General features: G+C 50.1%; 1 protein-coding gene across 2 annotated transcripts in view; it reads right to left on the reverse strand.

Annotated features, from left to right (window-relative positions):
- WDR25 (WD repeat domain 25) overlaps positions 1-16907 on the reverse strand; it is a 139083-nt gene that overhangs the window by 109849 nt on the left and 12327 nt on the right. Inside the window, exon 1 of one of the 2 annotated variants that reach the window (XM_065872204.1) lies at positions 12502-12579. The exons of the other annotated variant lie outside the window; for it this stretch is intronic. Coding sequence (XP_065728276.1) covers positions 12502-12579 — 78 coding nt within the window. Of the gene's footprint in view, positions 1-12501; positions 12580-16907 lie in introns of those variants that run through there. 2 annotated transcript variants of the gene reach the window in all.

Genomic DNA, 16907 nt, shown 5'->3' on the forward strand with positions numbered 1-16907 from the left:
GAAAGAGGCCATCTTGAACATATATACTTGTAGAGATACTGAGGAAATAATCAAATATCTATATTTATATTTAATTTATTAACTTACACACAGGCATATTTAGAATCACCTATTATGACAAGTGCAGAAACACTGTGTCCTTCCACTGCCATCCCTAGGCATCCTCGAGATCACTGTATTCACCACACCAAGGAGACGTTTCTACGCGTGTCCAAAAGGGAACCCAGCAGTTACTAAGCACCTAGTATAGGGCACTGCCTTGAGCATTTGCAATGAACACTTCATTTAAACCTTCACAAAACCACAAGAGGTAAACATCACCGCAGTTCCCAAACTCTGCACCAAGGCACCCCAAGGCACACCAGCAAACTCACCAGGGTGAGTGTGAAGAGATATTTTAACTTTTTAAAGGAAACGCAGTACTATCTGTTGACACCATGCAGACTGCTAGCTGAGGTCGTTAACCGTTTCGATGTTAGATCATTCTGCGTTTCTATATTCCATGGTCATATCTATGCACAGCTGGGTTTTCATCAGAGGTTCTGTGATAAAAAGCAAGTATCACATGAAAATCAAGGTGGAACAGGACATGTGGGTGGCAGTGCCCGGCCCGCCCCTGACACTGGAGAACTTGTGCGTGTCCAACAGGTGCCGAGCTGTTAGGACACAAATACTTAAGCTGTTTGGCCCGAACTCCTTAGTAAACAGGACCACTAAGGGGCTTCCTTTGGCCTGGAGAAAGGTGGGAGACGTTACTGTGACACTAAGAGCGTTGTAAACTGAGACCCTCTGCACCACTGTCTCTATTTTACAGATGGGGAAACTGAGGCACCAAGCGATTGCTCACCCAAAATCACAGAGCTAAGAAGTTGGGGTCCAACCCCAGCACAAAGCAACATGGCCTTCCAGATGCATTTACTGCTAAATGGTTTATCAAGACTGTGTGTATAAGTGTGTGTGTGTGTGTGTGTGTGTGTGTGTGTGTGTGTGTGAGAGAGAGAGAGAGAGAGAGAGAGAGAGAGAGAGAGATGGGCTGGAACAAATTAAGTGATAGACAAAATATCAAAAGATCTGCTTAAACTTTGTGGCCCAAAATTAAGAGAGTGTCCTATAATTTGAGAAACTTCAACAGACTCAACTATACAGGAAATACCTCGTCTGAGGAGAACCTGAGGACGAGCCAGGTCTTGCATCTGTCTCCCTTCTTGCCACACCAACCCCCAGCCCCAGCCTCCGTGCCCCACCGCCTGCCCTGCCCCCTCCATTCTCATTCCTGAGTCCTTCCCTCACACTTCCAAGCTCAGCCTCCATGTTGTCTTTCCATCGGTTCTCCCCTACCTACTGGCCATTTTCCTCTATTTCCCAGTAAAGAGCACTTTGCTATTTATAATTACCTTGTAAATGAATTAAGTTATTAGACTGTGAGCTAGGTACAGCGGCCCCACATGGTGTCTGGCACCCCAGAGGCCCTCAATGAGTATGGCTGCCATTACCAATGGCTGTCTTCCCCTGGGCCCACACCTGAGCAGCATAGTGGAGGCCGTGTGCTCTGGCCTCCATCCTCCCCTGGGAGGCCCCTGAGCAGCTCCAAACGCCAGGAAGCAGCTCCCTGAGGCCAGGGATTGGCCTCACATGGTTGATGGGGTCGGCTCTTTTTCCTGATCTCAGTGGCTGTCATCCTCAAAATCCCTTTCAAAACAGAGCTTTAACTATCTCCCTCTGGAAATTCAGAAGGGCTCTGGCCCCGACTGTTCTTATTTTAAAACACTTGTTTTCTAGAATGGTAAACTTTTTCAGCTACTGCAAACAATTAAAATCGAAAGTGATCCATGGGGAGATGGAAGGAGGGTGGGTAATTATTATCAACGAAACCAACGAGAGGGAACAAATGTATTGGGCCAAAAATCTAATAAAACAAGTAGGAGAAATCTGGCGCAGCTCTGCGGGCAGCAAATTACTCTTCTGCGTCTTCACAGACAACACACGGGAGAGGTAATTTATTAACTTGTGCTATGTTGGCCTCAGCATTAACCTGTATCCCTAAAGTACTTAACTCCTACCCAGGAAACTGCTTACTTAACTTGCTTTAGGACAAGCAAGGCCAATGTAGGCTTGCTATTCACAGCTTCAAATTCAATTTAAAGGGATCCCTGTTCCAATTTCCTGTAGAAAGTTACTCTGTGTTCTAATACATCAGTGTCAGGAAACACGGCCTTTACTTAATTTCTTCTCATTATTCATACAACCAGGGATCACCCAGAGCAATTTCTCCTCCTCTGTGTGCCTAACAGTCATGATGGAGCTTTTACTTTTCATCTTTTCAAGGGCCAGCTGCTCTGAGGTCTCCCCTTCCCTCCAAAGCGCGCCCTATAGAGACCCTTGCTCGCCCTGCGGGGGATCTCTGCATGGTGGCATAGCTTGGGATAACGACATTTAAGTCTGCCAATATTTCTGATGCATATTCTAAAAGGCAATGCAGAGTCAGAGAGCACAGAGACCAGTCCCAAGCCACAATGTCACCTTAGGCCAGACACATCTCCCCACGGCCTCAGACTCCTCACTTGTGAGATGACAGGCTGGGCCCGGATCACCGAGTCCCCATCCTGATATAAGCCACAGAGCCATTTGCTCCAAGGCAGCCATGTGAGGAAGCCCACCTGAGACAGATAATGCAGAACTATGCGGGGCGAGGGGGGAGGGTGCTCGAGCCCCCCAGCTCACCCTCCTTGGAGGCAGCCCCCGAAAATTTCCATGAAGCCCTCAGAGCCCCCAAAGCACAGTTTTCAAACCAACCATGTGAGTTATCTCGACAGAACCCTCCAATAAAATAAGTCTAGGGCTCCGAGTTTCCTTTGCACAAGCAAAACGCTCTTAATAGGACTGTAATGGAAAAAGAATTCATGCATTTTATTTCCTATTTAATGCATTTATGTATTTTATACAATAAGCATACATTATTTTAATAATCAGAAGAAAACAAACATTATTAAAAAGAAAATAATTCACATGGCTTTAAAAAAAACAAAACAAAAACACCTGAGGCACAGAAGAGACCAGCCAGGAAGGTTTTTGTACTCTCCCAGCGTCATCTGCCTGCGTTAACAGCTAATTGCTTTCATCCCTTCAGAGCAGCAAAATACCACGGTGTCTGGAAAGGTCTGATGACTCACCCAGCGCTCTGCGGCTCTCTGCTACGTCACCGAGTCCTGTGCAGGCCTGCGTAAACACTCATAACCCCAGCTGCCTTCAGCTTTAGAGACTGGGGGCGGCGGGGGGGGGCACCGGAAGGAAAAGAGCCGGCACTAAGAGGGTAGGGGCTCTGTGGAAGCTTCCAGAATGATCTTGGCCTTCCCACACCTCGGGTTTCTTCACCCCTAACATCCGCCACACAGGGCCAGGCAATACTGGAGCTCAATATACGTACAAGTGGGTTTTCAGTAAACGCAGGCATTTTTAAGCCCCTAAATTTTGATTACATTTATACCTAAATCTCGGGAGTCTACAATAAAGGAGGAGAGCCCTACAATAAAGGAGTGGGCAAAGCTATCTGAAGTCGGGCTTGCTATACCCGTTTCCCTATCTGCTCTATCCTAGGGTCTTCATTATCACAGGAGCCTCAGAAGAGGTCTCTCCAGGGGGGTTTCCCTCCAACTGCACACACACCAGTACACGAACTCGCCACGGCTCCCACTTCTTATACGAAACACTTGAGATCCAGCCACATGCCCCACAAAGCCCCGACCCCCCACTACAGGCCACTACCATGACCACGGCTCCCCACCCCAGACCCCTCCTCCCCTTCTGATGTGCAGGCATCTGTACTCTGCACCCAAGGGCCTTCGGCCTGCAGTCTCTCTCCCACCCCAACAACCTCCCAACCCCCAGGCCCAGCTCACCTGTCCCCTCCCACCCCCATCAGGACTGGCTCTCTTCCTCGTTGCTCCCCGACACCCGGTTTACGCCATCCAAGGGTCCTTCCTACAGCCCACATTGTTATAATTGTCTGGACATTCACCAGACACCATGAGCGCTCAGGGGAGGGCCTGGCCACATCTCTGTCCCCGCTCCAATCTCTGGCACCCAGACTCAACCTAGCAATATTGGGCATCGGAGCCTGTTTGGGCACCAAAGTGTGAAACTGTGGTCCCCGCTCTTAATACGTTTATGCTTCAGGGGACAGCTGCCTCCAAAGCCTCCAGAAAGGACATAGCCAGAGCTCCCAGAGTACAGGTGGCCTGGCAGGTTTCTCTGATTTGCAAGTAATAAGCAGCCACCAGTAGCAGATGCCCTGGGAATGCACCAGCTTCCAACGAGGGCACCCTGAAGAAGGAATCGAGGGAGCCCACGACAGCCAGCCAGGAGGCCAGCCTCGCTGATCGAAGCCAAGCTGACTTTCCAATCCCCATCTCACCTGAGCTGGGAAGGTGAATAGCGCTTAGAATTAAAAGCTTTTCCTCACTGCCTCCGGACTGTGAGAGGTATGTGGGCCTGAGAGTGAACAGGGGAGTTATTCATGTCAAAGGAGAACAAGTACCCCCCAGAATGGGAGCACATCAATAAGAATCTGAAAGCAACTTTTCAGGAGTATAGGACACAATGCAAATTAAATGTCTGAGCACTGCATATATATCAGCGTATATATATACCTAATCTCTGAGAAACGCTTCGGTTACTATCACGACGTTAACTGCAGACTCAGCCCGGCATCGAGCTTCTTCCCCCGAAAGGACTTCAGCAAACTTTGTCTTCTGTGCTTACCTCGCTCCACTCCCAGACCGCAGCCACCATCATGCTGAATCCACACAACGCACGCCGTGGGGCTTCCCTAACAAGTTGGGCTCATCACAGGTCCCCACCTTTGGTCCTGCTCGGTGGCCCCCTGCCCAGACAGCAATTCTGAGTCACAATGAGGAAAAAAGAAGGGAATGGAGAAAGGAGGGGACCCAACTACAGATCTACTGCCGAGTCTTTAAATCATGTTTCACATCTGCCCAACTGCCCTGAGCCTGCCCCTCCTTTCTCTGTCTCCATGGTGTGCCATCCATTCACTCACGACACCAATGCCTAGCCGGCACCCACTCTGTGCAAGGCAGAGAGCCCGGGAAGGGCAGACGCGGCCCCGACCTTAAAGAACCCAGTCCAAAAGGACATGAAGACGATCATGGGGACCCAGGGCTGCGCACATACGACAGGCACAAATTCTGGAGGTGCGTGGGGCGGGGTGGGGATTAATGAAGCTGGGTGGCACGGATTCCTGCTCTACCACCGGTAGCAGCCTGACCTTGGGCAAGCCGCCCAGGAGGGACCTGGTACCTGCTGCCACACATTCATCTCCCACTCAGCTCCCAGCTCCTCACACTAAATACAGACACCGCCAGCTTAAGTCTCAATTTCTTCAACTGCAAAATGAAGACAGAACACCTAAAAGTGGCTCCTGAAAAAGTGGGGGCCATCCACATGAAGATCCACACGCACGGTGAACGGTCAACAGCTGCTGTTGAATTACGTCACTGAATTGTCCCACACCCCCTCCTGGGTACATGACGACCAGGACACACACTTGCCCTGTGCTCCTGCAGCCAGCCCCCTCCATCAGTACTCCGGCCCCCAAAGCCAGTCACTCCAGGCCTCTCTATCGATGTGAGAACGAGGACTTCAGACTTCCCTTCTCCGTCCTTTGCTTCGAACTTGGGCCCCACACGTCTCGATTGAGCTGGAGCCTCAAAGCCTTGGGAGAATCCGAATATGTGACTTACTCAGCATGCGAGGGTGGAAAGAACACCGGCTTTGGAAGTAAACAGTCGCGGACTCCAGTCCCAACTCCGCCACCTGCTAGCAGCAAGCTCCCTAGGCCCTCTGAGCCCTGGGCTCCTTGACTGTAGGATGGGCAGACCATCAACATCTCAGAGGTTCGAGGAGGATTGATCATGTGTGTGATGCCGGCACTGAGCTGAGAACATGGTGGGATCTCAGCCAACGGGACCTCTTAACATCCCACCAAAATTCAATCTCACCTTGAGTTCTGGTGATACGAGATGCAGCCCATGGTAAAGTCGGCACCAGCACGGGCCCCTTCTCCTCAAGACACTTCATCAGGCAAGGCAGAAACCAGGCCAACGAGAATTAACTTAATGCTCCGTTTGGCAGTGCTTCCCTAGGTCCATCATCCATTCTATTCCCTGCAAGCTGCCAGCCAAACAAACCGGAACACTGATCGCCGCAATCATCTCGATGGAAGTCTGAGGGCCAAGCACTTTACGTACGTTTCAATTAGAAGAGTAGGCTGGCCATTCTAATTCCACTTCATTCCAGCCGGCTTCACCCTGGGCAACAAATGGGCTCCTAAAAAGTTGGGTTCCTCAGCGGTCTATTAATGGAATCACACCCCACAGTGACCTCACATGATCATTTCAAAATGATGCATATACTCATTCTCCATCTTGAATTTGAAGCACAGGGAAGGAACCAGGAGTTCCCATGGCTGCGCGAAGCTCCGGGCATCACTCAGGGCTGCCATCTTGCTAACTGTGCAAAGCAGCCCTGCAGGCGGAGTGGCACTAGCCTCACTTCACAAGACACAGGAGAGAGAGGCCGAGGGCCTTCCCTAGGCCCCAGGTAGACCGGCCGCTAAAGGACAAGTCCGCTAGCTTCTTCCAAGAGTCCCACTGATCCCAATAATTCCGAAGGCTTTTGCCTCCAGTTCACTCTCTCAATATTTGGCCATAAGTGCTTTGGCTGGAAAGGCAGCTAGGTCCTTCTAATTCAGCTGAGCCCAAGTCAGTTTGCGGTTGGGCTGACTGCTCCCCAAGATTCAGAGATGAGTGAGGAGTGGCTCTTCCAGACTCAGGACAGGGGACCTGGGGGCACGAGGGCAGAGAGGAGGAGACCCATTTTTCTCTGTACATCCTTTGTCTCCTTTGATTTCTTTTAATTGCCTATTTTTTCCCAAGTTATTTAAACTAAAAAAATTAAAAACAGTTCACCCATTTCTTTTGAATTTTGTACCAAATTCATGTATTTCTACTCTTAAAAATAAGTTTTTTAATGATATAAGTAAAAATGGTTTCTTCCTCCTGAGGAAGCTTACAGTCAAATAGGGGAGATGAGATTTGATCTACAGGAAAAATTTCATTCACCCCAACAGCCATTTATTGGGCTCTTGTGTTATGGAGGCCCTGAGCTCAGCCAGACAGGTCACAAAGGCAGTGAAACTCAGCTGTCAGTTCCTCCAAGAGGGAAGGACCTGCACGGTGCTGCTGCCTCGGTTTCATCCCCGTGGCATTTTCTTTCACGGTGGTCACAAGGTGTTAGTAACTTCCCTGCTCGCTTAACGACTTCCGATTCAGCATCCGGAAAGCTCATTTCAGTGACTCTGCAGGAAGAGCTGGGGTGACACCTGTAATCCTCTCATTACCTCATTTAGCTAAAGTTAGTTTGCAGATCACAAAACCACTTAAAAGGGCCCTGGAGATCCGTCGAACCTTCCTGTTTTCCCAATAAGAAACCAAAGCCAGAGCTGGCCTGACTTCTCAGGGTCTCAGCTGGTAAACGCAGATCCACACGTGGACTCCGGCCCCGACAGCCAGCCCACGGCTCTCCCCACCCCCATGGCTCTCCTGTCTTGTCCCCATCCACAGTAATAGCTGCACAAAGAAATGAATCACTTGCTCACCCAGATCATGCCTGTAAAATCAGAAGGTTGTTTTTTTAGGAAAAAGTAATAACAGAGGCGGGGGGGGGGGTCTTAAATAAAGCCTGTCCTTCCTGACATGATGGATGGAAAGCTTTTGGGCATGAGACGGAATGGTGTGTGATTATACCAAGCTAATAATGGCTGTCACATGTCAGGAGAGCAGATGTCACTACCTTTTGACAGAGGGCACTTGGGAAGAAGAAGTTACAAAGAGAAAGCTTTCCCTTTACTTTCTGAGGGGTAGAATAATAATTCACCTGAATTGTCAAGACTTGTTCAGGGTGGCGTATGTGTAATAAAGGGAGGTCCCAGAGCTCCCTCACCATCGCAGACATTCATGGCAGCAGCAGTAATCACTGGGTTTTAAAAGCCCCACACGATTGAGCACGAGTCCTTTCCAGCACTTACTACTCCTTCCCCAGCACCTACTAATGCCAGTCAGACCCCAGAAAGGTGCACCAAGGAGAGTGAGCTAGAGCCCCTCCCAGGAGTCGTGCTAAAATGACACCCCGAGGGAATTCCCTGGCGGTCCCGGTCCAGCAGTTAGGCCTCGGCACTTTCACCGCCGTGGACCCGAATTTGATCCCTGGCTGGGGAACTAAGATCCCACAAGCCGCACGGTGCGGCCAAAAATAAATAAATAAGATGACCTCCCAAAATCCAGGGAGAAAATGGCAAGCACCAGCACGCAGAGGACGAGCTGAACTACGAGGGCAGAGGGCAGCCGGGGAAGGAGGAGAGAGGCCCGGGCGCAAGTTACGGGCAATTCATCACCCGCAGTTTCTTGTCCTCTCCAGGACTTTTCAATTCCTCCATATGAACATGTTTTTCTTTTAGAATCAGAAACAAAGTGAAGAGCCAAAGAAATAAAAAACTGTAAACACACAAAAAATTTTTTTAACGGACCACTGGTCCTAAGAGCCTACTGATCCAAAGCTACGAGGAGAAAGAAATGATCAATTCCAGCAGGGGGTGAGGATGGCCATCCAGCAGAGAGGGAACGCTCGGCAGCCCAGGAAGGCAAGGACCTGCCTCGTGAAGAACTGGGGATGCAGGGACGTGGGCCCTGGGGTCACTTCTGCCAGGGTAGGGGAGAGAAGTCTAAGACACTGCGGCGGGGAGAGGTGTCTTGCCCCCGTAACACCTAGGACACGTGGGCAGGACTGGTCTGAGACCCCCTGAAGCAGCCAGAGAAAGCCATAAGCAAGGAAATGCTTAATTAAGCAGTGCAAGGGGGGATCCACGCGGGGCCCGAGGCCACCCAGGAGGCCGTGCAGATGCTCAGAGGAGAAGGGACTGTGGTAGGGAGGGAGGGGGGCCCCCGCACCGCCCCGGGAATGGGAGCAGCCGCCGATGCGCCCCAGAGGCCCAGAGGAAATATTATTGCAAGACAAAAACTGAATTATGAAATCCGCAAGCAATAATTAGTTTAAATTACTACTTCTACTTGAATAATTAAACACGCTTATTTTCACTCACTGATGTTTTATTCATTACCATACATCTTTCCTGAAAGTTGTTTTTAACGTGAATATTCTTTTATTTGCAAAGATCCCACAGAGATTTACTATGCTAATTTCAATCCTTTCTTCTAAAATAAAAACCACAATAACAAAAACACTCCAGATTATCATCCATTAGTGACTGCTGTGTGGGGTCCATTATCAACTTAAGTCATAGCAACTGGCTGGAAATACTGTGGGTTGCGATAAAGTTATTCACACACCAAAGCTTCCTTCCTTTAAAATTCACCGCTGAAAGGACAATATTTAAATAAGCTCGAAATGACTATGAAAATAAAAAGACCCGAGTGCAGAAAGACCACTTAGGCATCAATGAGAAGCGCCCTTTGCTTTTTATCACACCCTCTATTAATGAAAATGTTTTTGCATTTCCACAAATAATGTTTGGATTTTATAAGTCTTATTTTTACACCCTGGAGCTAAGATACCCATAAGCACAGTAATAAAGGCTTAAGGTTTTCATTAAGTAAAGTTACCTTTGGGAATAAGTGCTAACTTAAATATAATCCAGGAACTAACTCTTCCCTGCTGGGTTATTAGCTGGTATTGGCTGAATGGCAAAACTCCAAATCTGAGCTACTGCCAACAAGCTGGGCCTAAGTCAGACCCTGAACAAACAGAAAGGAGCAACGTTGCCACCACTGTAAACCAGCTCCACGAAGACGCAGAAGCCAATAGCCCTCTGAGGGGACCACAAAGCCTACTTAATGTTCAGGCATGCGGGCTGTTCCGCAGAACCGACAACAGCTAGACTCACTGGATTACTATGACAAATATCAAGGAATGTGACTGCAGTAAAGTGTGTGTGTGTGTGTGTGTGTGTGTGTGTGTGTGTGTGTGTGTGCTCGCGCATGCACTCTTGCGTACCCCAGCCCTGTTACTCAAGTACGGGCTCCTCCAGAGGAGCAGTGCCTGTCTTGGAACTGGCAAGTCCTCACTGAACATTTGTTGAGTGAAACTAAGTATCTGAAGATTTTTTTAAGGCCCCAACTATATTTCTCTTTCCCCCAACCTCCTTTAAAAGCAATCAGTCACCCATCCCAAGAATGCAACCGACGTGCAGTGCCCACCTCCCAAGGGGAATGTAAATTACTCTCTGCACCTGGCAGCCCCACTGCCTTTCCCCTGGTGTTTTCCCTCCGTTAATATAAGTAAACTCCACTGAGTATTTCTCACACGGGCTGCAACCAGTCTTCTGGGGCCATGGGAAAGTGGATTACTCAAAATTTTGAAGTTGCCAAATCAAAAATGACCATCTACTGAATAGATTTATGAGCCGTGGCCCCAGTTTGGCCTTTGATAAATGAAGGGACTCTGAAGGCCACAGGCCGGGGCTCAGCTGATTCTAGAACTCAACATTATCTGCGTCATCATCGTTAGAAGCATCCGGAAAGCAGAGCAGAGCTTCTGCTGGGGCTTCTGTTTCTGTGGCAACAGCTTCACTGGCCTGTCACAGAAAGGAATGGAAGGAGGAAACTGGAGGGGGAGAGGGAAAAGAGGCAAGGCGGGTGTGGAAAGGAGGAAAAGCTAAAAAGAGGGCAAACGAGGACAGGACGTGGTGGAAGGTGGTGGGGGTGGGGGCGGGAGTACAGAAGAAGACAGCAAAAGAAAGGATGGGGGAATGTGGGGAGGGGTGTGAGAGAAGGAAGGGAAGGGAGGGGAGGAAACATCAGAAGCTGAGACTTCAGTCAGGCCAAATCACCTACAGATGTGCTTCTATCTGTCCGCAAAGAATGTTCTAGTTTCAGTCATTAAATGTAACACATTTCAACTCTCAGTCAGTGCCCCAAGACACGCTCAATTATCTGATAAACCCCAGGAAAGCTGTGTAAAAACGTCAGTGCAGTGAGAGGTCTAACTCCAAACCCTCACTAATGTCAACATCAGCCCAAAGGTCTGGCTGGCTTAAATCCAGAAGGAAAAAAGAAAAAAAAAGAAAAGGCCCGGAGACCTGTTATCACTGACCTACAGCCATTAGGACAGGGACCCACTGGTGCCTGATGAGTGAGTGTGCTCGCTGAGCCTCATTCACGGGCCAACCTGCGGGTCCTGCTCGAGATTCCACAAGGAAACAGGTCCTGAAAACCAAAGAGTGTCCAGCCTGAGCTTGGCTGTAGGGCTCTGACAGGGGACAGCAGCCAGGGACTGGAGGACAGGGGGTGGGGGGCCTCAGTGCAAGGAGCTCAGAATAAGTGGCCAGGACAAGATTCAGTCCACTTCCTGTCCCCCCAGCCCCCCCACCAAGAGCGGATAATTAACAAATAAAAATAACAAGCGCTCTAAACGCAACATGGGATCCTGGCTTGGATCCTGAAAGAGAAAAGGACATGAGGGGGAAAACTGGTGAAATCCCAGGAAAGTCTATAGTTTAGTTAACGGAATTATACGGATGTTATCATCTTGGTTTTGACAAACGCCCCACGGTAAGCTGGGGACGGGTATACAGGAACTCTCTGGATTACAACGCTTCTATAAATCTAAAATTATTTTGTAAAGTTTTCAAAGAAAAACAACGAGGTCTGTTTAAAAACAAGACTCCTGTTTTTCTCACACTGATTTATTTTTTTCATATAAAACCAACGCCCTTGATAGGGTTTAACTATCATAAAGCTTTACTGGAAGGCTGACTGAAACATTATAGCGAAAGCTGTACTCCTGCAGCAAAAGTGAATTACTGAACTCGGAACATGTTAGCAGTGTCTCTGCGCTTTGGACCTGGGATATAAGGAGTGGCGTGTCCCCGTGCATCAAGGAGCAAGGTTTCTGTCTGACAGAACTAGAACAGCTTTGAAGAGCCTGCCTTCACACAGTCCACTCCCTCTGCCCAAATGCTCTTCCATCTCTTTCCTGCTGAACAACTTCTACCCATCCTCTAAGACCCCCTGTGACTCTGGCTGAAACTGTGCCCCCAGGGCTATCCTTTGTGCCCCATGGCATCTTATGCTCCAGCCACCAGAGCAGCTATGATGCACTAGAAGTATACGTCCACCTGTTTCTTTCTCCCAAAGAGGCCAGGAGCCTTTCAAGGAAGGGTGAGACGCTGTTCATCTCTGCATCCCACTCCCATCCCCAGCACCCAAGTCTTGGGACAGATACTCAGTGAATGAAAGCCTAGGAGTCAAGAATACGGGCAATTCTTTTAAAAGAGAAAATACCAGTATACAACCTTCCATCTTCTGTTAAAGGGTCAAAAAGGTCCTATTTGTCAGAAGTGAGGGAAGCAAGCCCTTTTAAGAGAAACAGATTTTTGTTACAGAATGACGGGTCCATTTCCACAGATAACACGAGTCCCGCGCAAGTATCCTCTTCTGACCAGAGAGCTGAGAAGCTTTTCAAAGGTTTTGGTTTCCTTGACAACAGCATTGCTGGAGACAAGCAGGGAAATAATTAAAAAGTATGTTCTCTTTGCTCCGAACTCCTTAAGTGTTTATAAGCAATAATGAACAGGCCAGGCTCAGTGTGCACGGCGTCAGTACGGACGAGCCGAGGACATGCGGGGGCACCCCGTCCTGCCACCCCCTCCAGCGGGGCCCCCTCTGAACCCGGGGGCCTGGGTGAGGACCTGCCCAGGACCACATTCATCAAGGGAATCAGCCCACACGGGTCAGATTCGCAACAACTGCGCTTGCCAAGCGCCAGGTCTCGGGCCACGTTTAATCCTCACAACAGTCTGCCGAGTCGGGTACGTATTCTTAGCACCATTTGACGGGAGAGAAACTGAGGTGCAGAAAAGTGAGGGGCATCCCAGGCCACTCGGCCCAGGGCCCCAGGGAGAGCACACGAACTCCTCAGGCTGTCTCTACACAACTGCCCCAAGCCTCCGCTCTGACCCTCAGATCTCATCGCAGGGCAGCCAAGGCCCTGGAATAAAATGCCTGTCCCCAAGCCCCACCGTCCTGCCAGCCCACGTCCCCGCTCAGGACCACTTGCTGTGGCCACGCTCAGGCAGCAAGACTGCGCATCCCTGCACCCCTGCCCTGGGGCCGCGAGGACACGCAGAGCCACGCCAGTCCTACGGCGGTGCTCAGCCCTGAACTTGATTGAGGTGCCTCCTTCTCCGTTCAGGGTGGCTTTTCATGCTGTGTTTTGTTTTAACAGCTTTACTGTATTCGTGTCTTTTATAGTAAGCCTCCTCAAATCTTTTCTCGATTTATGATTTATAAATAAATAATAAATAAACAAACATACAAGCTGCAAGCGTCGGCCCAAGCCCGTTACCTGAGAGTGTACAGGCAAACATTTCAGCAGATGGGGAACAATCATTGCTTTGATTTAGTGTCCAGCTATGATCTTCGAAGCCCTTTACAAAGCCCAGCCACCTCTGCAGGGATGCTTCCTGCACGGACTGGAGGCGGGGGACGGCGTCAAGGTGTGTGGACAAGACCAGCCCCAAGAGCCTCCATGCCCCTGAGGTCCAAGGAGGCCCACAAAAGTGCGGCAGACCGAGTAGGTGTTATTCATTCATTCCCAAATGTTTTTTCAGCACCTACTATGTGCTCAGCTCACCTCCCAGAAGGGGAGATACAACAAAGGAAGAAAACAAACTCCCTGCCATCATGGAATTGTTATTAGAGTCCTTCTCATTTCACAGATGAACTAGTTAAGACTCACGAAGATTAAGGGCGCTGCCAACACACACGTGACTGCCTTCTGGAGTTCCCAAGCAGGAAGGGCACAGGGTACAACCCCAGAAGGCAAGAGCAGAGAGAGGGGAGATCAAACACCAGCTCTGTGCTTGCCCCTCTCTGCTCCTCAGTTTTCTCATCTGTAAAATGGACATAAGGATGCCGCTAATGATTGTGCCAGCTTACATGAGGGAGCGCCTGCTGTACGCTCGCCAAAGAGTTTTCACGAGTTTTCTTGCTCAGTCGTCAGATGACTGAGACGGATGCTATGATTACCCCTGCTTTACTGATGGAGAAGCTGAGGTCCCAAGAGTTAGGTAACTTACTCAAAGCTACACAGTCAGAAAGTGCGGGGGCCAGGGTTGAGCACACACCCTCACCCACCACAGTGAGACTGCAGCTCTGCTGACTGCCCTGTGCCGCAGCTGGGGGTAAATGAGATGCAAAAGCCCAGTATGGAGGCTGACCCAACGCAGGAAGCAGCAGCTGGCCTCATGTCACCGACTGTCCAGGCCTAGAGCCCACAAGAAGCCCCGCCTGGCTCCCCTCGGTGGGCCCCAGCACTGCCTAGGCCCACCCTCCCTGGCCCCCCTACAGCGTGGCAGTCAGCACAGCGCAGGGCCATCCCTGTCACCCAGCCAGCTGCCCACCGCCTCGTCCTCTAAGACCCGGCTCAACCTTCCCCTTCCCTGAAGTCTGGCTGGTCCTCAGCCCCTGTCCCCAAGAGAGCCACCCCACTGCCCTTGTCTTCCCGTCCCCAGCACAGAGGGCCCCTGGAGGGCCTGTCACACTGTCAGTCTGTTTTGATGCCTGTCCCCCATTAGCTTTCTTGCCAGCAAGGGTGTCTGATCCCCTCCGAGCCTGTCCAGAGCCAGCATTTAATCAATGGCTGGACCAACGGATGCTCAATCAAAGGAAGTGCTAGGGGAAGCAGGTCTCCTGATACAGACTCGGAGGGGCAACTCATGCACTCTGGCACCTGGCGCCCCTCTGGGGCCCTCGCCGCTCACACCACAGACAGAGCCTAAAACAAGGCCCGAGCAACTCACTGGCCGTACAACAGAGAGTCCAGAAGGCCTGGCTCGCACATCCCAAGTCTACACCCCAATGACCAGCGGCCGACGTCATGCTGCTGAGCCGGAAAATAGGCAGGCGCAGCCCGGGGGCCTGGAGAGGCTGCTGGCGTCAGTGGGCGCCCGTCAGATTATTCGTTCAACAAATCGAGGCAGCTGGAGGCAAACTGGACCGCCAGCCCCCTGTGCTTAGGGACGAGGCTTAGTAGGCAATTACAGAATAAACGCTGGCTTGAAGTTTCTTGATAATACCTTCCATTTGTAAGGGTTTAGAGTTTACAAAGTGGTTTCACACATCTAACCTCATCTGATCCTTATAGCCCTGCGAGGTAATTATTTCACAGATGAGAACACGGAAGCCCAGACAAATCGGGGGAGGACTCGTTACCTCATTCTGAACACGTGCAGGCCAGGGCTGCCGCATGTCAAGACCAAGCTTGGGGCTGGCCGTGGGCAGCAGAGCCACTGTTCCAGAAGGGGCCTTGGAGCCTCGACACACACCCGCACCCACCTCCCTGCCCACTGGCAACGTGGGCTCCAGCCTGCCCTGAACCCTTCCATCCTCAGCCCTTTTGAGAGGAATCCGCTCGCCATGGTGACCAGTTCTTGAGTGCTGGAAGGTCCTCCCTCCGCTGTGCTGACTCTGTCCCCTGCAATTTCCACCTTTAGTCCTGCTCCTGCCCTAGGAGCAAATCAGAGTGCGTCTCATTCCTCTTCCCCACCAAGGCCCTGCCAGCACCTGGGGACAGTGACATGCTCCCCACGCGTCCCCCCACCGGCTGGCTAAGAGCATCACAACGAGACCCCGAGGAGCCAGGACGTTTCAGAACACGCTTGGGTGAGAGCAAAAGAACACGAAAAGAAACCAGGATGAGAACAAACAACTTCTCTAAGCAAAGGTTACAATGAAAATGAGTTTTAATTTGTGTTTTTGTACCTTTCAAAATAACACTTCAGCTAGTTTAGAAAGAGACCACTTCTGTTTATAAAAGCCCTTGAGTTTTCCTCCAGTTGCCAGGGCTTCTGTAAACACACTGTGAGCGGGGAGACAGAAATTGCTACTTGTGAAACTTTTAATGCTAGCACGTATGTGAATTAGAATCATAAACTCAGCAGGTTAAAAAATGTTCTGAAAGCAATTTGGGTGTTAGTCTAAATAATTATAGGTCACATTCACTTAGATAAGAGCCTTTGCCCCCTCGGGGCTCCAAGGGAAAATTCTAGGCATGATAGTTAAGCAAAATAGTTGGTTATTACGCAGGCTTTGTGGTGGCAGTGCAAATTGGTATAATCCTTTTGGAAAGCAGTCTGACAGGAGATGTATCTGGACCCATGAAAATGTAAAACCCTTTGACCCAGCAGTCCCACTTCTGGGAATCAATCTAAAGAAATAATCCAACAGAAAAGGTTTCATGCATGAAGATAACCACTTCAGCATTATCTATAATAGCAAAAATTAGCAGCCACCTAAGTGTCCAAGGACAGCTAAGTAAATTACAGCTAATCAACTCGATAGAGTATCACGGAACCAGTGGAAATTGACGGCCCTCCAACGACGCAGAGGCAGCCGGTCGCGCTGTGGCAGGAGAGGCTGGGAGAGAATGTTAAGTGGGAGAAGCAGGCTGTGTGCACCCTGTGAGAAACACAAGCCCATACGGACCAGAAACTGACGGGAGCGTGTTAAAAGGATAATCATAATTTTAGTGTACGTTGGAATCGGGAGATCTTCCCCCATCATTTTGTAATGCTGTTAAATCATCTTCGTAAAGGGCAAAGCGGAGGGCAGGGAGGAGAGGCAGGGGGACCGAGGGAGGCTTGGACCCTGTAGGATCGTGTTTCGGTCACACAGTTTGGAAATCCAACCAAGCAGGAGGCGGCAGTGGCAGAGCTGGGGCTGACCTGCACACACGCGCCGGAGCGGGGATGTGACACCGTTGTGAACACTACAAGCATGCCCCCAAATGGAATTACAGATGAGGATAAAACCGCAGTT

This window comes from Phocoena phocoena, chromosome 2, assembly GCF_963924675.1.
Source record: "Phocoena phocoena chromosome 2, mPhoPho1.1, whole genome shotgun sequence".
Classification (NCBI taxonomy): Eukaryota; Metazoa; Chordata; class Mammalia; order Artiodactyla; family Phocoenidae; genus Phocoena; species Phocoena phocoena.